The 21489-nt window shown below is 44.0% G+C and overlaps 1 protein-coding gene across 1 annotated transcript in view; it reads right to left on the bottom strand.

Annotated features, from left to right (window-relative positions):
* Positions 1 to 21489, bottom strand: part of LOC107120958 (macrophage mannose receptor 1-like) — a 138675-nt gene that overhangs the window by 42721 nt on the left and 74465 nt on the right. Inside the window, exons 18-21 of the mRNA XM_015423750.1 lie at positions 15403 to 15545; positions 12251 to 12365; positions 6830 to 6963; positions 4290 to 4419 (exon numbers count right to left, since the gene is read on the bottom strand). Of these exons, the coding sequence (XP_015279236.1) occupies positions 4290 to 4419; positions 6830 to 6963; positions 12251 to 12365; positions 15403 to 15545 (522 nt within the window). The remainder of the gene's footprint in view (positions 1 to 4289; positions 4420 to 6829; positions 6964 to 12250; positions 12366 to 15402; positions 15546 to 21489) is intronic.

The raw sequence follows: 21489 nt of genomic DNA, 5'->3' as shown, positions 1-21489 counted from the left end.
TCGGGCGCGAACAGGCCGAGGAGCGGGCGGTGGTCCGTGGTGATCGTGAAAGGCCAGCCGTAGACGAAGTCGTGGAACTTCTTGACCCCGGCCACGATTGCAAGTCCCTCGCGGTCTATCTGGGCGTAGTTCCATTCCGCCGCAGATAGAGTGCGTGAGTAATACGCGACCGGGACTTCTTGGCCATCCGGCATGCGATGCACCAGCACAGCTCCGACGCCATAGAGTGAGGCGTCACAAGCGAGCACCACCAGCAAAGACTCGTCAAAGTGAGCCAGGACCGCGTTTGAAATTAAGAGTTCTTTGACGTTCCAGAACGCGGCGGCCTGCCGGGGGCCCCACACCCATGGGACTTGTCTAACAGGTGATGGAGGGGTTCTGCCACCGCCGCCTTGTGGGGAAGAAAGGCGTGGTAGAAATTCAGGATCCCCCAGAATGCCTGCAGTTCTACCTTTGATTTTGGCAGGCGTGCCTCCACTATCGCCTTCACCTTCTCTCGGGTTGGGTGGAGGCCCTCCGCGTCCACCATGAACCCCAGAAAGTCCACTGATGGCACACCAAGGCGGCACTTGTCCAGTTTCACCTTCAGCCCAGCGTCCTTGAAACGGATGAGCACAGCGCAGAGGCGAGCGGCGAAGTCAGCGGGCGTGGCGGTGGCGATCAACACATCGTCAAAGAAGGGGGTGATGCCGGGGATCCCTTTAAGGAGAGAGTCCATGAGTTGTTGGAACAGCCCGGGCACCACGCTCACTCCGAACCTCAGTTGCTTCACACGGAATGCCCCCCGGTGTGTTACTATAGTTTGCACTTCCGCTGTTGCCTCATCCACTGGCAACTGTTGGTAAGCTTGGGCTAGATCCAGTTTGCCAAAGATCTTCGCCCCACCCAAGGTGGCCAGAACGTGGCTAACTACAGGGACTGGGTATGCGTGGTCCTGTAGCGCCTTGTTCAATGTACATTTATAGTCCACGCAGATGCGGACTGCCCCATTTGGTTTGTTGACCACAACTATGGGAGTCTCCCACACCGTGTGGGAGACTGGCTCCAGGATGCCTTGGGCTACTAGGCGGTCCAGTTCTGTGTCGATTTTAGGCTTGACCGACAATGGAACCGTCCTGGATCGCATTCTTACGGGGGCCACTGAGGGGTCTAAGCGCAAGGTCACCGGGGGCCCCGTATATTGGCCCAGAGAATCATCAAAAACAGCGGAAAACTCGTGGCAAATTCCCTTGAAGTCCTGGGTCGTGCACACCTGTACTCCCTCTACTGGTCTCTCGGGCCAGCTGGTTGCGGGTGTAGAAGGTCATCCTGCAGGTCAGCTTCGTTGGTTTGGGCGCGAAGTAATTTTGCACTGCGCCGACAATTTGGTCGAAGGTGCAGCAGTCGAGGTCCATCGGGGACAACAACCTTTTGGCCAGGGACATGATGGCGGTGCTGCAGGAGGCCAAGAGGAACCCTCGTTTCTTGCCGTCGTCTGTGATGTTGCAGAAGGCAAGCGCGGCCTTGACACCTCTGACCCATGCGGGCCAGTCTTGCGGACGGGTTATGTCGAAGGGCGGCTGTGGCCCGAACCCTGGAGTGGTCGCCATTGTGCGCATCGGAGCGGGTGGAAGAGAAGTGGTCTCGCCGGCTGGATCGCTCATCGGATCGCGGCTGCTTCACGTTCTCTCGGCCCCTCACGACGGCCCGGCTCAGTTGCGGCTGGATCCCATCCTCGTCGCCATTATTGTGTAGTGGGTTGCCGCATGGACGAACGACACACAACGACGTAGTGCATAGCACGCTTTATTAGGTACACAACAAGAACAAGAACCAAACGGCCGGCAGGCCAACTATATACATAACTAGGGGACCACCCCTGGGTCCTATTGGCGGGTTTGAATCTCCCGCCATGGTCCCATTGGTTCCCCCAGTGGAGGGACTAGGATCCGGGTCCCTATTGTTGTTCCAGACTGAAGCTCAGGAGTGTGCGCTGGCCTCCGGTGGCGGTCAGCGGACACAATAATCAAACATTTCTTTAATGGCGGCTGTTTGGAGCTTCCCCCTTTTCTTTGTCTGGGAAAGGCATCTCTTTGTTTAAAGGAAATGCAATTCCTCTTAATGCAGCCTCACTTCCCACAGAGGTGACAAATGATCCCACCTTTGTTATTTACATCTGATCAGCATTTGGTTTAAATTATTTGTCAGACTTTTCAAATTATCTGTGTTGTATGTTTTCTCAAGCTGATTTATAACTTCTGTGAGGGACAAATAACTCTTAGATTCAACCTGACACACTATATTTGCATATGACTTTGGCAGGCTTATTAATAGTAACACAATGAGATCTTGTTCAATAATTTCCTTTCCTGAACTCCTCCACTATTCAGCCAATCCAAACATCTTGTCCAGATGATGATGTAAATTACCCCCCTCTTTCATCTTAATACTGAAAAGTTTCTTTTGTAGATAAAGCTGGCTCTTCAAAGAGGAATTTACATGCAGCCTTTCCAGTTCATACCACACAGCTTTGGCTGTTGGCATCTGAATTACTCTCAACACAATTCTCTCAGTGAAACACTTGATTATGGCACCTCTTGCCTTTTCATTTACACCTCTTGCCATCTCAATTACTTTGCCCAGAAATGAAAGCTTCGAGACTGGGTGGTATTGTTCAGATCCATACGATCTGAATTTGGCTTTTTCAAGAGCAGAACAACCACTGCCTCCTTTAGCCCCTCTAGAAAGATCACTCAACCCAGGGACAGATTGACAATATATTCTGGGGGACCTCGTAAACTCTCACCACTGGCCTTCACCAGCAACAAGGTGAATGGGTCTATGAAGCAGGTGGTTGGCCTAACAGCGCCCAGAATTCTGTTGACATTGGCTCAGGAGAGCTGACTGAAGGTGTCAAAGACCGAATTCAAAGATGGCCAAGGGGCCTCCAGTTCACATACTGAGTCAACACTGACTGGAAGGTCGCAGTGGAGCGACAGGACTTCATCTGCAAAAAAGCTAGCAAATGTCTCACAGCTTATAGTCAAATTTCTATTATTCTGGGTCCTCTTAAAGAGGGAAGTAGGAGACCTAAATTATCCTAAATAATTGAGCTGGGTGAAAGCTAGCAAACATGATGGGGGTCACATAAAAATCTTATTCAGTGGCCTCACTGCCATCTGATAGGATTTCATAAGCGTCCTATAGGATGCTCTTGTGGCTTCATTGCAAACACACCACCAAATTCGCTCCAGTCATCTGAGTTCCTGTTTCATCCCCCTAAGCTCCACAGTGTACTAGGGGGATGTTTTCTGCCAGGAACAGAGAGGATGTCGGGGGCAATTTCATTGATATCTTCAGAGTGATGGGGGATCTAGCTGAGAGAGAGGGTAAGACTGAGTGTGGCACTTCTGAGAAGAAGGGGGAAATTGCCCTAAGAGTAGCAATCTGGAGACAGACAAGGAATGACACTTAGCAGGAGAGAAGGTGCTGACCTCACTATCCTATCTAATTGTCTTCTTGTTTCCCCCTGCAGGGTCTTCTTCTCTTCTTCTTTGTACACTAGACATTGCCTTGTCCAACAACATCTATATTGACAAGTTCATCTGAAAGTTATTTTCATTCTTTCAAGAGATAGCTAACCATTATTCAGTTAACATCCTACTCATTGCCATTCTTCTACACTGAGGACACTGTGAAGTTAAAATGGAAAAAGCTCTATCCCAGAAGCTTCCTTCTGGCCTCCTTTTGGGTGATCTGTGGAAAAACAGATCCTAGAGTCGGATTCGACTGGCTTTCGAGCAAAGGAACCTTTACCTTTATATATATATATATTCCTTAAAAAGGTAACAGTTCCCTTGCTCGAAAGCCAGTCGAATGCGACTCTAGGGTTACGGTGCTCATCTCCGTTTCAAAGTCGAAGAGCCAGCGCTGTCCGAAGACGTTTCCGTGGTCATGTGGCCGGCATGACTAAACACCAAGGTTCACGGAACGCTGTTACCTTCCCACCGAAGTGGTACCTATTTATCTACTTGCAATTTCTTGCTTTCGAACTGCTAGGTTGGCAGGAGCTGGAACTAGAGACGGGAGCGTCATGCGGCAGCTCGGTCTCGAACTGCTGAACTACCAACCTTCCACAGCCTTCAGTTCAATGTCTTAAGCACTTGAGCCACCGCACCTCCATATAATCCTTATTGTGATTTAAATAATTTACTATGGCATTTAAAATTAATCTCTTTTCTTGTGACCAAAATGTTATGTTGCAAGAAATGGACTTTGAGGTCTACAAAATATCTTAAATTAAAACTTACCAGTGCTTTTTTGACATATGTATCCATACTTTATTGAACATTTTCTCTCCTTCCAAATTCCTGCCCACTTCTCAGGCTCCTTTATCATAGTAACACAGTCCTCATTGGAAGAGAAGTGGAACCTTTGGCGCTTCAAAGAAATAAATAGAAACTCACTGATATTCTTGTAACTAAAATAAACACCAATTTACCCTGTCACCACACCCATCTGTGAATGCATATTTTGGTGTCTATTAATTGTGACATTAACAATATATGCTATTATGGTTTTATAAAAAACAAACAATATATGCTATTATTAACAATTAACAATTAATATATGCTAAGTATTATTTCTAAGCCAAGAAGCTTTTGCCTACTTACATTGAATATCTTCCTCAAATGAGGGGAGAGACTGTGTATATGTGGCTATGGTTGCCAACAGGCCTGGAGAAAATTCTCCGGTTCCTTTTATTGATGTTTAATGTGTAGAAATGACCAGCTGAAGCTTTTCATGTTATGGAGATGAATAACATCACCTGGTAAACATCATCCCACTAAGCTTCTCTTAAAAAGAAAAACCCCTTTTTCTCCAGGTCTGACTGTTTGGCATAGAGAAGGTCCCACAGTCAATCCCCAGCAGCCCCAGTTAAAAAGATCAGGAGGCAGATGATGTAAAAGACATCTGCTTAAGACTCTAGGGATCCTCTGCCAGTCAGAGTAGACAATGCAGACCTGGATAGAAAAATGCTCAGGTTCCATATAATACTGCTCAATATACAATTCCAACTTTGGAATCCCTTAAATATCCCACTATGCTCACATTCATGTATTAATGTATTTAATTAAATTAATGTATTTCTATTATGCACTTCCTTGACTACATATTTGAAGTCGTTCATGGTAGTTAAATTTGAAACCATGCTGGGAAATTCCTGGAAGTTTGGAGGTAGAGCCCGGGGAGGGACCTCAGCAGGGCAGTCTCTCCAGCGGAATAGATCTCAGTAGCCCAGAGGTGAATGGTAATTCCAGGAAAACTCTAGGGCCCATCTGGTGGCTTGTAATGAGAGACTTCACTCCCACATCCAATTATAGAATCTGACTAAATTTAAAAGGGCTTTGTTTATTCAAACCATTTAGCAGCAGAGTACTCCAAGATTTATCTATAGAAAGCAGATTAACAACCTTTAAATGTGCAACAAGTAAGATATGAGTTTGATTCTTTGAACTATATCCAGTAAACCAGATTGAAAAGATGACAGACTTTTATCTTTTATTGAAAAAGGAATTGTTCTCTTTATTATGCAAGACAGGAAGAAGTAAAAATAAGTGCTAAAATTCTCAAAGTTTCTAATCCTAAACAGGCCTGCTCAGAATCCAACTCAGGTCTATTCAGTGAGTGAAAGTGTTCTCAGGATGGCACTGTAACTGGCCCCAGGTCACCCAGTGGCTTCAGGACCAAGTGAGGACTTGAATCTGGATTGCCCTGCTCCGTGTCTGATACCAATAAACAACACTAGCTTTTGTTTCCCAGTTTTCATTGTCGATAAGAATTTTTGGCAATTATTTTGGTACTAATGATTGTGTATGTGTGTATGATGAAAATATTTGCCAAAAATTCCAAACATTAACTTCTCTCCTTGGCATCTAAGAGGACAGAAAGCATATATCTGAATGAAAGTCCACGAATGGTGAGATTGCTGGAGATTTCAGGGAGTGTGCAGGTTACAACTGATGACAAAACTGAGCATTGTCCTCCAGTAATTCCACTGGCAAAATTCAAATAGAAGAAAAGCCTCATGGTGAGAGAGAGAAGAATAAAAGCTAGTTTAACTGCTACATTTAATGCACAAAACCTAATCTTGTTCACAATTGGCTTATTTGTACTCTTTGAGATTCAGTTATGGTTTAGGGTCTATTCACAACTGGGTTGCCTATCCTGGGCTCCGGTCACATGGGCCGGAAAATGCGGGGAGAAAGCGTGGCTGTTTGCCCCGGGGCAAAATAATGCACGGTGGTGCGATCAGGCATCCTGTGGAGGTCCCATGGTTAGGGAGGAGGTGCCGATCACAGGACAATCCTGTGGCGTGGCAAATAAGCGGTGCGGCAAACGGGGTTTTTTTGTGTACACCAAAGTGTGTGCATGCTCCATTGGGTGCTTGTGCACATCCCGTGGAGACTTAGAAAAAAACCCCAACTTTTTGCGAGGGGTCATAGGTGGGCGCCGAATGCCAGGAACTACTGTCGGAAACGTAATCAGACGCCTGCCCTTGTCCCGCGGATTCTGGAAACTAGTACCTCGGAGGTACTAGTTTTTTACCCCGCATCTTCAGCGGGAAGCCTCAGGTTAGCCACAGGAGCTCTATGCTTCCCAGATGTGGCAGTGTGATTGCGCCCGAAAAATCCACCTATCTTCCATCTCTGTAGCATGGCTACTGCTCCGTGTGACCGCAGCCCTGGATACTTTTCCATATATGTAATTTTGTTATAAAAATTGAAAAAATGGTGGTACAAAATGAATCACTTTGAAAAGGAGAAAAGAATTCACAAGCAGGACTTACAGAAGGGGTGGGGGCCCAGTTTGTATAACGCACACTACTTCCATCTGTCCATAGGAACCTTCCCTCTTCAATGATATCATGCAGTCCAATCCAAGAATCAACTGGCACGTTTTTGAAGTGCATGGTAAGGAAAGCTGAGTGAAAACAAAGATAATACAAAGATATATATAGATATATAGACACACACACACAAACACACACACAAAGAATGGACTTGCATAAATAAAGACTATTTAATACATTGACCCAAGTATCTTTTTCTGTAGACTAATCAATGCCTTGCAAATCATAATGAAGGCAAGTGGAAGGATCTGTGAAAAGCCAGCCCAAAACTCTATGCTAATAAATGTTTAAACAGATAAATAGGACACTACTGTAATCAAACGATTCATGTGGCCTAATCTGCATCTAACATTTGCTCCGCTGTTATACCAAACCCACACTGGAACAGAAATTCTCATCTACATTGCATGCCACTTTCACTTTGTCACAGTTTATGGCAGTGTCCAGAGTGCATGCCGCTTTCACTTTGTTTGATCTCTGGTTTTATGGTGGCTGCCTGCATAGATTTATGGCCGTTTTATGGCCATTCGGGGGGGGGGGGACTCTGCAGTCAGTACAGAGTTGGCCCGGTGTAGTTGAATGTGGTTTTGAACTGCATCTTTTTCTGTTCCAGTGTGGGTTTGGTAAAACAACTGAACAAATGCTAAATGCAGATTGGGCCTGTAAGTATGCTCTTAATTATGTAGTTTCTACCCCATTAATGTGTCAGACAGGGGGAGGAGCCAGCCTATTTAGGCTCAGCTCCCACCCTCTGCCACAGCAGTTCTCTTGCGTGCTCGGTGAAGTTGGAGCACGAGGACTGTCCTGCTGTTCCTTAAGGCCTTTAGCCTTGTGTAACAGCAGTGGCGGGGGTGCTGCATGGCAGCGGTGTGATCCGATGGCAGTCAGGGTGTCCAGAGGCTTGTGCGGCTGCGGGGGCTCCAGTGGCGGCGGCTTGAGGAGGCGGTGGCTGTTGGAGGTGGCAGTGGCATTTCTGGGTGGCTGCAGCAGCGTGTGGAGCCCAACAGCAGTGGCCATTTTAGGGCGGGAAAAGCAATGGCGATTAGGCAATTAGAAATGGTGGCCATTTTAGGTCTTGGTTCTGGGTGGCCATTTTCGGCTTTTCCCTTGGGCGGCCATTTTAGGGCAACTCCCTTGCTTATTCGGCAGCTATTTTAGGACTCTTTTATTAGGCCAGTTGTAGCCCACTTGTTCTAATAGCCCATCTGTGGCAAGAGTGGGGATGGCATTAGCAGTGCTTCCAGAAGGCATGGCTCCAAAGAAGGGCACAGGGGCTTCAAAGGGTAAACAGCCTGCGCACAAAAGGGTGGGTACAGTTCCTGCAAAGGGCAAGCAGCCCCTGCAAAAACGGCCTAATAATGGTGCCACGTCAGTTAATCCAGGTGGCACAGGGCCTTCAGGAATTACACCAGGCGCAGTTCCCCTGCCAGTATTCCCAGTGCCGTTTGCGCCATTGGGCACTGCACATTTAGCATTGGGTCCCTTAGATTCTACTGGTACTGTTTCACCGGCTCTCTTGGATGCATTTTGGGATACTCCAATTAGAAGGCCTATTTTGGATAGGTTAGCTGGAATTGAACAGCGGTTGGGTGGGCCTTGGCCCACTTTGCAACCTGCTATGTCATCTATGGACATTTTTCAGAGCCAGGTGTTGAATCATCTCTCCATTCTTGAAAGTCAGCGTGTAGGTGCTATGAGCCACGCTGTTGTTCCCAAGAATGAGGAAGTGCGACCGGTCGAGAGGCAGGACAGCCCAGCTGAACAGGGGGGCATGGAACATCAAGTGATGCTTTTCAGGGGCCCGTCACATGCTCCAGGTAGGCCAGTTTCTGCACAAACACCTGACATCACTTGGCCTTGGGGCCCGGACAGCCTACAGGCATCAGCTGGGTCATCGGTTCCAATGCCAGTAGTGGAATCCTTATCTGGGGCCACTAGCATCCCTCTTACATCTGGGTTGGTTGGAGCTGCACATGCCCAGCCTCTGGCTGGTGGGGTTTCCCCATCTAGCACATTAGATAACCTACATGGCGGTGGGGGAGTTCAGACATCATCTGTGTCATCTGCCTCAGTGCCGTCCGGGGAATCTCTTCCAGCCTCAGTGGGCATGCCACTTCCATCATGGCCTGGACAGTATCAACAAGGTGGGGTGTGGACGGGGTGTGCTGCTCCTGATCCGGGTAATAGGACCTATGAGATGGTGCCAGCAAAAGAGTTGCCATCTGGGGAACTAGCTATGCCTTTAGGTGACCACCTCACGGCGGCCACCAGGGAAAAGATATTATGGGGAGAGTATGTAGATGTATTTTCCTTGTTATACAGGGAGCTAGATAAAAAAGATAGAGAAGATTTGGATGAACACAACAAAGAGCGCTTGAAGCGCCGCAGCATAGATAGAATCTATGCTAATTGGTACCCCGGCTTTTAAATCTATGCCGCAGTGAGTGTTAGGGCGCAGCCTGGAAGGGCCTCATCTCTGCTCCAGTATATGGACATAATCCACAAAGGTTATTCAGACTTTTCTGGGTCCGCTTGGATGGAATACAATAAGGCCTTCCGGATGAAGGCAGCTATGTACCTGGCACTCCGCTGGGACCCAATACATCTGCATATCTGGATTCAGACAATGTCCCCGGCCAGGCCTACGTTAGGGGAGCATTCCGACAGCAGACATGTAGTGAAAATAGCTAATGCTGCTAATGCAGGAGCTCTGTGTCCCCAGGGTGGCCAGGCGCTCCAAAGGCGCCTCTTGTGTTGGGAGTATTCCTCACAGGGGTATTGCAGCCAGAAAACATGTTCCTTTCATCATGAATGCCCCCTCTGTGCCGGTCCCCATTCCTTTCCATCCTGCCCCGAGGCAGAAGCCAGACCTGCCGCTAAGGATGGCAAAGGTGGTAGACATCGGGGGGGGGGGCAGTCAGGCCTGACCTGACAAAGGGACCCAGTCTAATTAAAGTTCCTGTGTTAGTGCTGGTTGCGCATGTACCCCAAGTTTGCCAATAGGCAGTATTTGTTGGATGGGTTCAAGTTTGGGTTTCACATTCCCTATGCGGGTGAGAGGTGTTCAATTTTGACTCCTAATTTGCCCTCAGTTTGGGGCATGGAGCAGGTGGTTAGAGCCAAGATTCAAAAAGAGTTTCTGGAAGGTAGGGTATTGGGTCCTTTCCCCTTACCTCTGGTGCCCAACCTGCAGGTATCACTTTTAGGTGTGGTGCCCTATAAGGCACTTGGGGAGTATCGCCTCATTCACCATTTGTCTTATCCTCCTGGCGGATCAGTGAATGACGCTAAACCTAGTGAGCTTTGCTCGGTTAGGTACACTTCTTTTGATGAGGCGATCCGTATGGTCCGTAGTTGTGGGCGAGGGGCTGAATTGGCTAAATGTGATATCAAATCGTCCTTTCGTCTTATGCCAGGACATCCAGATGAATTTGTCCTTCTGTGTTTCTCCTTTGATGGGCAGTACTATATTACCATATGGTCTAGGCCTAGATGCTCCCATGAACAGGAAAAGAAGAATTCATTGACTCCAGGAAGCATTCAGTATTTTTTTTCAACATTTCTTGATGTCAGTGGATTGCTTCCACACATACTCATGGGAGTATTTCATCTAAATCCTGAGGCCTTCCCTGCTAGGGTGCCTTTCTGCCACCAGTTCTATCTTTCAAGGTTATGTTTTGGAAAGGGGGATCACATGTAGTTTTGAGGATATTTATTCATTTAGGACATTTTTATACCACCTCTCCAGGAAACCTGTCCAAGGTGGCTTACAAAATAAAGCATAATGAAAACATAAAACATTAAGAATTATTAATTACAACCCATTTCTAAAAGCCCAGCTAGAGTATAGAACACTGAACAGCTAAAACTGTGTATAGTCTAGTCTAAAACTAGTCTAAAAGCATTATGAAATGGAGTTAAAAATTAACCCCTTAATTAAAAGCCTGAGTAAACCAATGTTTGTTCTAGCAACTAAATGGCAGTAGAGTAGGCACTGGGAGAACAAGGAAAAGGTTGTTGTGGTCCAGCATAGCAACAAGATGAAGAGGACACTTCTGAGGAGGACATAGTCAGCAGACCTGATGCAAACTCACAGCCTGTGGCAGAGGTACTGCAGGAGGAGGCAGTCCCTGAAGGGCCTGACAGAGATCCTCAGCCAGGAACCAGTACACTGACTCCTCAGCTTCCTAGCCCTGGTCTGGCAACTGAGAGCCAGTTGCCAGCCAATTCATTCCCTCCATCACCAGAGCTTTGGGAACACTGTTGGAAGAAGATAAAGAGAGGCCTTCAAGTCTGAGGGCATAGTTTTCGGCTAGCAGCACAGCATCAGCCCATCATAAATAGCGAGGACAAGTGCTTGCAGGAGCAGGACTGAGGTAGCCTGCAGGTATGTGATGCAATACAGGTGGTTTAGCAGTGTGTTTAATGGTTTAATGGTTACTGACTTATTTAATGGTTACTGACTTGACTACCTGTATACTGACTTGATCTCCTTGTCTCTGGCCTTAGCCTGTATCTAGAAACCTTGATATCAGATTCCCCTTTGGACTTGAAGCTGTGAGTGTCATCTAGCCAGTATCTGAAACTTGGAACTGTGCTCAAACCAACTCTGACATCTAGAAACTACCTCTCTGTGCTGGTAGTCAGGACAAGGGTATTGCATAGGTGAAGTGCCACTATTGATAAAGCCCTTTCTTTGGTTGCCACTTGCTTCACCTCTAAAGGCAATGGCATGGAGAGCATGACTTGTGAAGAGGACCTTAGTGGGCAGGCTGGACAATGTAGAAGGCAGTAGTCCTACAAGTATCCTGACCTCAAACTATATAGGGCCTTAAAGGTAAGAATAGGGTTGCCAGGTACCCCTGGCCAGCAGTAGGGGGTGAGGGTAGGGTTGCCAGGTCCACGTTGAGAAACTCCTGGAGGTTTGGGGATGGAGCCTGGGCACTCTTGGCCCTTAGCTCTTAGTCTACAGTTTGCAGTCTGTGGCCTGATGGTGGATTCCAGTCCAGCCCAGGATGCTTTGAGTACCCTTTGTTTCTTGCTTATTTCTTTACGCTGTATTCTGTTTAACTCTTTATTTAAATCATATTGAGGTTTTTTTGTAAGTCACATTGAGTCCCCATTGGAGAGAAAATTGGGATAAAATATGCTAAATATATAAATAAATATTCTAGGCTGTTGAGCGCTACCAGGGCCTTCCAGATAAAGATTCCTTCTGGGCCACACCCCACCACATACAACCCAGATCCAACACACATTAAAATCAAATGAACAGCTGGCTCTATTTCTCTCCCTAAGATCAGGGCCCTGGAACCCCCCCCCCCTTGCAGTCTATATGTATTAACAAAGTGATCACACCTTGAACAGCTTTGCTAGGTATAGTCGCCAGGTTTCCACCTAGGGTTTTACAAGCGGTACGTGCAGCACTCCAGTTTTTTCTGTCTTCTTCATAAAAACCAAATATTTGGAAGCACTGAAAAAAAAACCCTCAAAAATTCCATCAATCATGAAATGATTGAGGAAAATACACAAGGTCAGGTAGTAAGACTATGGTTCAATTCAGATATAAAGGGGAAAAACATGTTTTAATATGGTTTGTTTGTGAAACTAGCAAATCCTATTTTGCTTCACTCAATACTGAAATACTGGTTATACTGCCTTCTGTCTCCCCCACCCCACCCCCCACACTCACATACTGGTCTGCATCCCTGCACTGGGGAACAAGCGAGGGTTAAGCCAGGATACATCAAGTGACACCACAGTTAGTCCATTGTGATAAAGCTACAAGAACATCTTATAGGATGTTTATGAAAGCCTATGAGATGGCAGTGAAGACAGCTAAGAAGGATTTCTTTGCAGCCTCCATTGCGTCTGCAAGCTGTCACCTGGCCCAATTATTTAGAACAACTTGGTTTTTAACTACCTTGCCACAAGGCAAGTAAAGTGATATGGAATTAGCTATTAGCTGTGAGGCATTTGCAAGCTATTTTGCAGAAAAGGTCTTGGTGCTCCGCCAGGACCTCCTGGCCACAGTTGACATAGTAAGGGAACTGGAAACCCCTTGTCTGTCTTCTGACCTGGTTTTGGACCAATTCAACCTGCTCTCCCAGGAAGAAGTTGACAGGATTCTAGTAGCTGTGAGGTTGACGACTTGCCCCCTGGACCTGTGCCCATTGTGGTTGGTCCAGGCCTGCAGGGACAGTGTTTGAGCTCCCCTGGGACATATTATTTACTTGTCCCTGTCTTCAGAGATATTCACAGTAGGGCCAAAGGAGGCAGTAGAACATCCACTCTTGAAAAAGCCATCATTGGACCCTGTGGTCCTTGTTAACTACCGCCTGGTTTCGAATTTGCCATTTCTGGGTAAGGTGTTTGAGAGAGCGGTGCCTGAACAGCTCCAGGCCTTTTTGGATGACGCTTCCATCCTGAACCCCTTCCAGTCCGGCTTCTGCCTTTGCTGCCTTGTCACCCTCATTGTTGACCTCTGCAGACACCTGAATCTGGGTGGGTCGGTGCTGCTGTTGCTCTTAGACCTGATAGCAATGTTAGACATGGTCATTTACGATCTCTTGACCAATCACCTTGCTAATGTAGGGATACGGGGACTGCTCTAAAGTGGCTTTACTTCTTTCTGCGTGGGCTGGAACAGAAAGTGGCACTTGAGGAGAGAGTATCTCCACAAAACCCACTGAAATGCGGAGTGCCACAGGGGGCGATTCTCTCTCCAGTGTTTTTTAACACCTATATGCACCCCCTCGCCCAGTTGGTCCAGAGGTTTGGGCTGAGTTGTCACCAGTATGCTGATGACACCCAGCTCTATGTGCTGATGGATGGCCAGTCGGACTCCGCCCCAGATAATTTGGACAGGGCATTAGGAGCCATAGCTGGATGGTTACAGCAGAGCCAGTTGGGACTAAATCCAGTGAAGACAGAGGTCCTGTATCTGAGTCATGGGGGTTTGGGATCAGCTTGGTGGGGAGCCTTTAATGTCAGTGCCAAAAGCAAGAAACTTTGGAGTGATCCTGGATGCTTCACTTTCAGTGGAGGTCCAGGTCGCTGCTGTTGCCAGGTTTGCCTTTGACCAACTACAGCAGGCCAGGCAACTTGTTTCCTGTCTCTCCTCCCAGGACTTAGCTACAGTGATCCATACAACAGTCATTTCCAGGCTGGATTACTGTAACTTGCTCTATGTGGGGCTGCCCTTGAACTTGACCCAGAAACTCCAGCTGGTGCAGAATGCGGCAGTGCGCTTGCTGATGGAGTAATCTGTGTGGGTGTGCATTCAGCCAGTGCTACGCCAACTGCACTGGCTGCCAGTTGAATACCAGATCCATTTCAAGGTTATGATGTTGACTTTTAAAGCCCTATGTGGCCTGGGACCAGCATACCTTTGGGACTGTCTCTCCCCATATATGTCCCAGAGAGCCTTGCGCTACACTGAACAACACCTACTGGTAGTTCCTGGCCCAAAATACATCCTCTTAGCCTCAACCAGGGCCAGGGCCTTCTCTGCCCTGGCCCCCGCCTGGTGGAATGTGCTCCCAATTGAGATCAGGTCCCAGCGGGACTTGCTATAATTCTGCAGGGCCTGCAAAGCGGGAGCTGTTCCACCAGGCCTTTGATTGAGGTGGCGGATGTTTTTACCATCTTGGCCTCCCCTACCCACAGTAGGCCTACAGATGCCTACCATCCTCCTAACATTTAATGGGAAGCATATTAGGCTGCTCTAGACTAATGTTACATTTCTTTGCTGCCATCTTGTTTTATTTAATTAGTTTTTGATCATATATTTATTATTTCTGTTGTGAGCCGCTCTGAGCCCATCATGGAATAGGGTGGGATATAAGCACAATTAATTTATTAACCAACTTCAGACCACGGTTTCAAATCTTGGTTTGATGTACTCTAACTATCCATAGTTAGTGGAGTAGCCCATGTTCTCAGAGGGTCACAATAATTTAACTATTTCACAATTTGGCAGTGATCTCTATTTCTTTTTGAAATAAAAATGTAAACAAAAGTGGTTAAAGAGCACTTATTGGTTGCTGTCAAGGCAGAGAATGGTCTGGGCTGGGGCTGAGGAGGGCCAGGTGTTCAGCACAGCACTGATAGGACCCAAAAGGACTCTTGCCCACCAGAGGCATCTTACATATGAGACTGTGTGGCAATGTCAGTTTAACACAACTTTTATTGTAAGCTGCCTTTGGTCTGCACAATTGTCTGTTTAGCATCTTTATATATTATGATGGTTCTATATCCTGCCTGTTTATTTTAAAGATTATAAAGTAATAAATATTTTTAAAAGGAAAAAATGCTATGAATTTCTATTGAAGGTTATTTCAAAATATTTTGGGGCTAGAAGCATATAAATTAAACTGTGAAAATACTCATTTTTATTTTAAAATGCTAAACACTTTGCGGAAATTATGGTCCTTGGATTGACTCTTTTATTGTTATATTGTTTTTTCAGTACAATATAGTGATATGTTTGAGATGACTCTATTTGTTACCTTGTTATTGTACAAAAGCCAGTCTTCAGCACAGCCTCCTTGAGGTGCTGGCAATGTGGGAGCAATGGTTGAACGGACGGAACTGTTGTGCCTTTCACAGATGAAACTCTTCTTTGCACTACAGGATATGTCATTCCATAAGCCTGAATAGAGAACAAATTGGATTAACTAGTAAGGTGATATCACTTTCATTATGCCAGCAGTTTACAAAAGAAAGTTTACAAAGACAGACTTAATCAAGACAACTGTCATGGTAATATAAGTAGTGAAATACCACAATGCATTTTCATTCTTTCATTCCATACTCTAATCTTAAAACTGCTGGCTCATGCCAATCATGAAAGCATCACACCCAAGAAACACAGATATTTCACACAGTCCAGGGGCATCCCCACCCCCACGTTGGCATGATGAGGACACCATCATTAAAATCATATGTTCCATATTTTCAGTAATTAATAAAATAAAACATCCTTAATTTACAAGTCTGTGTAGTTTCCCCCAAAGATCACTCTTTGGTTGTACATTTATGTTAATGCACTATATAATATGTATCCTTCAAGACTTTAAATTATTATTTCATAATGGATAATTGTTTATTTTCCTGATATACTATAGAATAGGCATTCTTCAAGACTTTAAATTATTATTTCATAAAATCGTATCTAAATGGATAATTGTTTGTTTTCCTACAGGCTTACAGGCTTTAGGGGACAACCATGAACTCAGCCTTCAAAGTGCCTAAGATATCACCTAAGCCCTACACAAGTGTAATTAAATCAAGGTAAAGGTAAATGCCCCCCCCCCCCGGCAAATTATTTCTGGCTATGAGGCTGCTTCTGAATCTGCACAATGCCTTCAAAAAGGCCAGGGTGGATCCCAGTCATAAGGCTACTTACCTGCTGAGGCTACAACTGAACCAACATCTGAAGAGACCACTGTGCATCTATCTGTTTTGCTGTGTGGTTGCTAACTCTGTTGTTCTACCTCTGCTCCTGTACCAGTGCCATTTAACAGACAATTGTTTGACCACCACAGTTGTCCTTATGGGCATGCAAAATAGGGACATCATTACCAGTGGTTCCATTAAGCTGAGTTAGTGTGAGCTAAGTCACAGATTTTTAGCCTCCAGATCACACATTTTTGTCATAACTTTGGAAGGATGGTTCCAGAGCAAACTAATTTATGCAGTGGCTAAATTGCTTGCTCACAACTTTAATGCCAGTAGCTCACAAAGTAGAATTTTTGCTCACAAGACTCCACAGCTTAGAGGGAGCATTGATCATTAACTGTGATTCTGTGGCAGTAGAAAAGAGTAAGAGTCCAGTATAGCACCTTAAAGACTAACAAAATTTGTGGTAGTGTATGAGCTTTTGTGAGTCACTGGCCCCAGTCACATGGGAGGATTTGCCCCGCAAGAGGGACGGATTGGGGGCGCATCAAGCGGGTGCGATCACACCGCAACATCTGGGAAGCGTCATGCACCCATCCCAGATCTGCTCCTTTGGCCCATAAACGCGCATTAAAAAGGTACTATCCAAAGATGATGTGCGGCAACTCCAGGCATCTGTCCAGATGATGTGCGGCAACTCCAGGCATCTGATCGGGGAAGCGCTGGTAGCCCGTCGCAGCCAACACCGTTCCCCATCCCACACATGCACACAAACGCGCAACGTCCGTTTTGCCATGCTACGTATGATTGTTGAAAGATGGAGCACGGAGCCACAGGGGCACATCGGATCGTGCTCCCGAGGTTATTTTTGCTCGGGCTCTGCTTTGCCTCCCTTCAGTGGTGTGGTATCCCGCTCGTGTGACCGGGACGACCACTGTTCACTTCTTCAGGTACCACTTCTTCACGTACCAATTTTTCAGGTGATTCTGTGGTCTGTCATTGCAGTGTTTAAAGGAATAGGAACCACACTAGGCCAAGAGAGTTGACACCACATTCACCTGATAACGCATTCAGACTTCCATTACTGATGCTGTTCAATAAATGTGTTTGACACATTAGCTGTCTTCACTGTGGGAGTCAGATTGGCAGTGGGGTTCACAGTCCAGTGCTGGTGTTTCCTAACACTTGCAGTCTGTATGATTGGAGAGTGATGAAGGGTTGCTGGGATAAATGGAGGGCCACAGGTGGTGGTCATGAGTCTCCTAAATGTAGCAAAAGGATGGCTGAATGGGAGTATGGTGAGCAAAAAGATTAGCCTATGGGGCAGGCTGCCAGACTAAGTGGCCCATCCCAAGGGATTGAGTCAGACAAGCAAACTACACACAAAATGTGTAGTCACCTGGTATGCCCATGTTCCCCGCAGCCACAAGCAGCTGTGGAGAACTGCTTCTAAAAATTGAAAGACTCCAAAACAGGCTCAGAATGGTCCCATGGGGGTGGGGGAGGAAGGGCTTTTGTCTCCTCCCTCCCAAGTGCAGTTTTCATGGAAAAACTGCACTTGGAGGAAGTTATTTCACCTGTTTTGCTGCTCCATGAGCACAGATACTCCACAAATCAGCAAAATCAGCAAAATAACAACCGTGCATGCACTTTTTATGGTTTTCTAGCAGCAGTGGATTCTATGTGAGGAAGGAAATAGAGGGTGCTATTTGTAAGATTTCTTCTGCCCAAGACCATAGAGTGACTGGATTGTTAAATAAAGAAAGAATGTTAGGTTTGACTTTTCCTTCTGTTTTTTTTTAAATAAATTTTTTATTTTTCAAATATAAAATACAATATTCAACATATAACATAACTTCAACACAGACCATTATTAATACAAAAAAATGTAGAATCTACCTTCCTATTTTTTGTCCTTCATAATACTTTCTCTCTTTTCAAATGAATATTTTACTAAAACTTAAGAATACAATACAATTATTACAAAATCCAGTTTTGGCAAATAAAAGAATAATATTGCGAGTGTTGTGAAACACAAATATTTTCCAAAATATATTCCAATTTTTCCAAAATGAGGTGCCATCTACCATAAAATGAATCAGTCATTCGAGATGATTCCTTATAAGCTATACTGTCTGAAATTTTGTCCATGAGTAAATGGTTCCATATATTAGAATACCATGATCGCAGTTCCAGTTTTTTAGTTTGATTCCAATTAGAAGCTATGGTTGTTTTTGCTGCTGAAAGCAGTAAAATGATTAGTTCTTTGTTATAAGTTGTTATTGGAATGTCCGTCCAATTGTTCAAAAGTATAACTGCTGGTGATAATGGTATTTGTATTCCAGTTAACATTTTCACTTCCTTTATAACTTCTTGCCAAAAGGTCTGCACCATAGGACAGTCCCACCAGCAATGGATATATGATCCTAACTCTCCACACTTTTTCCAGCAGAGAGGAGATATGGTTTTGCACATTTTATTTAATTTCATCGGAGTTAAATACCACCGGGATATAATTTTGTAATTTTGTTACTGGACATTTATTGATTTAGTTGTTGATGCATATGCGTTCCAAACTGAGTCCCAAAATTCTTCATTCAAATTTGTTTTAAGATCTCTTGCCCAAGCTTCTGTATATGAAGGAATTGTATAAGGGTGTGGATCAATTAGTATTTTATAAATTTTTGAAATCAATCCCTTATCTTGTTTCTGTGGACACAAAATCAATATTTCAAATTCTGTAAGTGGTCTTTCACATGATTTTTTTATCTGCGGCTGGGAAAACAAATACTTCAATTGCGTAAATTCAAACCACGGTAAAATAATTTTTGCTTTCTTTTCTAGCGTAACTTTGTCCATTAATTTTTGTTGTTTAGTCAAGCTATATAGTGTATTAAATTGGGCTTTTTTCCAAAGTAAAAATGAATTAGGAGCCATTGCTGGTTGGAACCAATGTCTAAAATAAGAGGATGCTAAAGATATGTCCGGATCTAAAACTGTGCGTCTCTTTTCCCACACTTTAAATAGTGATTGAATAAATGGATGTTTAGAAATGGAGTATTGATGTTCTGTTGTACTGCTCCAGATAATCGTTTCATATTGTTTTCCGTTTAAAAAGATTTCCTCTACATTTACCCATTCTAGTTGGGGTTTAAATTTTAAAATTCTTGTTAAATTTGAAAGAATAGAAGCTTCATAATATAATTTGATGTCAGGTAAAGCCAGACCTCCTATCTTAGTTCGTCGACATGAGGTATTGACTTTTATTCTCGATTTACGATAACTCCATATAAACTTAACCCAATAAGTTTGCCATTTAGATAATTGGGATGAAGAAATCGGTAGAGGAAGTGTACGAAAAAGATACATCAATTTTGGAAAAACAAAGGTTTTAATCACTTGAATTCTCTCTAACCATGAAAGGTTTTGTTGATGCCAAATTTCTAGTTGCGTTTTTATTTTTCCAATGGTTTCCTCAAAATTCACCTGATATAATTTGCTTAAGTCCCTAGGAATTTTAACACCTAGATAGGTCCATGAATTTTTTACCCACTGATATTGAAATTGGGAACGTATAAATTGCTCAGATTTTGTGGTTAAATTTATAGGATATAAAATTGTTTTAGACTGGTTTACATAAAGCCCCGAGATTATAGCAAAATTTGCCAAAACTATTTCTAAAATTTTAATAGTTCGCTGAGGGTGTTGAATATATATAACAAAATCATCCGCGAAAAGACTAATTTTGTAATTATTTTTGTTAATTATTATACCTGGGATCAACTCGTGTTGGCGTATTTGGTTCGCTAGTGACTCGATAGAGAGCGCAAAAAGGAGGGGGGACAAGGGACATCCATGCCTTGTCCCTCTAGTTAAAATAAAATCTTCTGATAACAAACCGTTAACTGCAACCTGTGCTTTTGGAGAGTTATATATTGCTATGAACATGTTTTGAAAACCTATTCCAAAACCCATTCTACGATTTACTTCCACTAAAAATAAAGGCTCAACCTTGTCAAATGCCTTTTCGATGTCTAAAGACATCAAGCAGGTATCATGCAAATATTGTTTACTATAAAAAATAATATCTATAGATTTTCTAATGTTGTCTGATATATCCCTAACCGGGATAAATCCTGTTTGGTTAATATTGATAACATCTCCAATGACTGCATTTAGCCTGATTGAAATAATTGTTGCAAAAATTTTATAGTCGCAGTTCAATAAATAGGTCTAAAAAGTTGTGGAGTTATACTATCTTTACCCTTTTTGGGAATGACTATAATTTTAGCTTGTTTCCACGTCTCAGGAATCTCTCCCGAGTGCAGTACTTTATTACAAATGTCTACTAATGGAGTTGCCAATTGATTGCCAAATCTTTTATAAAACTCAGCTGTAAAGCCATCTATTCCTGGAGCCTTTTGCATTTTTGTCTGTTTAATAGCATTGAGCAGTTCCGGTATGGTTATAATTTCATCAAGCATTAAGGCATGGACTAGCGAAATTTTTTCCAAAAGGTCATTTGAATTAAAATATTTCTTAATAGATTCTAGAGAGGGATTTCCAGTGGTATACAATTGTGTATAATATTCTTTGAAAATTGAGAGGATATCCTTAGACGTAGATTTTAAAATACCTGTACTGTCTTTCAATGAATTAATATTATTTGTTTTACGTTTATTTTTAAGCTTCCAAGTAAGTAATTTTATTGACCTAGGATGACGATACCAATATTTTTGTTTCAAGATTAAAAGTTGTTTTTGAATTTTTGAAATATCTAATGATTCTAGTTTTTTCCTTTCTATAAGTAGGTGTTTGTAAACTTTTTGGGATCCTATTTTTTATGTTTGACTTCCTATTGTTTTATGTTATTTAAAATTTCTTGTTCTAATTTATTTTTTTCTTTGTTGTAGGCAGAGGTGAGGGATATTACTTTGCCTCTGATAACTGCCTTCATCGCATCCCGAACTATTAATGGTGAAACTCCACAGGAAGAGTTCTGTAAAAAATATTCTTTTATGGAATTTTCTATGTCTGTGCATGCCAATTGATTTAATAAAATGTTATTATTAAATGACCATGTTCTAGTGGTGTTTTTTTCTGTAGTAAATGTCAAAATGCATTCTAGCCAAGCGTGATCAGACAATGATCGAAGCCCAATATCTGAAGATTCTATTTGATTAATAAGGGTGGGG

Source organism: Gekko japonicus, unplaced genomic scaffold (genome assembly GCF_001447785.1).
Source record: "Gekko japonicus isolate JY-2015 unplaced genomic scaffold, Gekko_japonicus_V1.1 scaffold94, whole genome shotgun sequence".
NCBI classification, from domain to species: domain Eukaryota; kingdom Metazoa; phylum Chordata; class Lepidosauria; order Squamata; family Gekkonidae; genus Gekko; species Gekko japonicus.
Note: the sequence above shows the minus strand (reverse complement) of the source record. Positions and strands in the feature narration are given on the sequence as shown.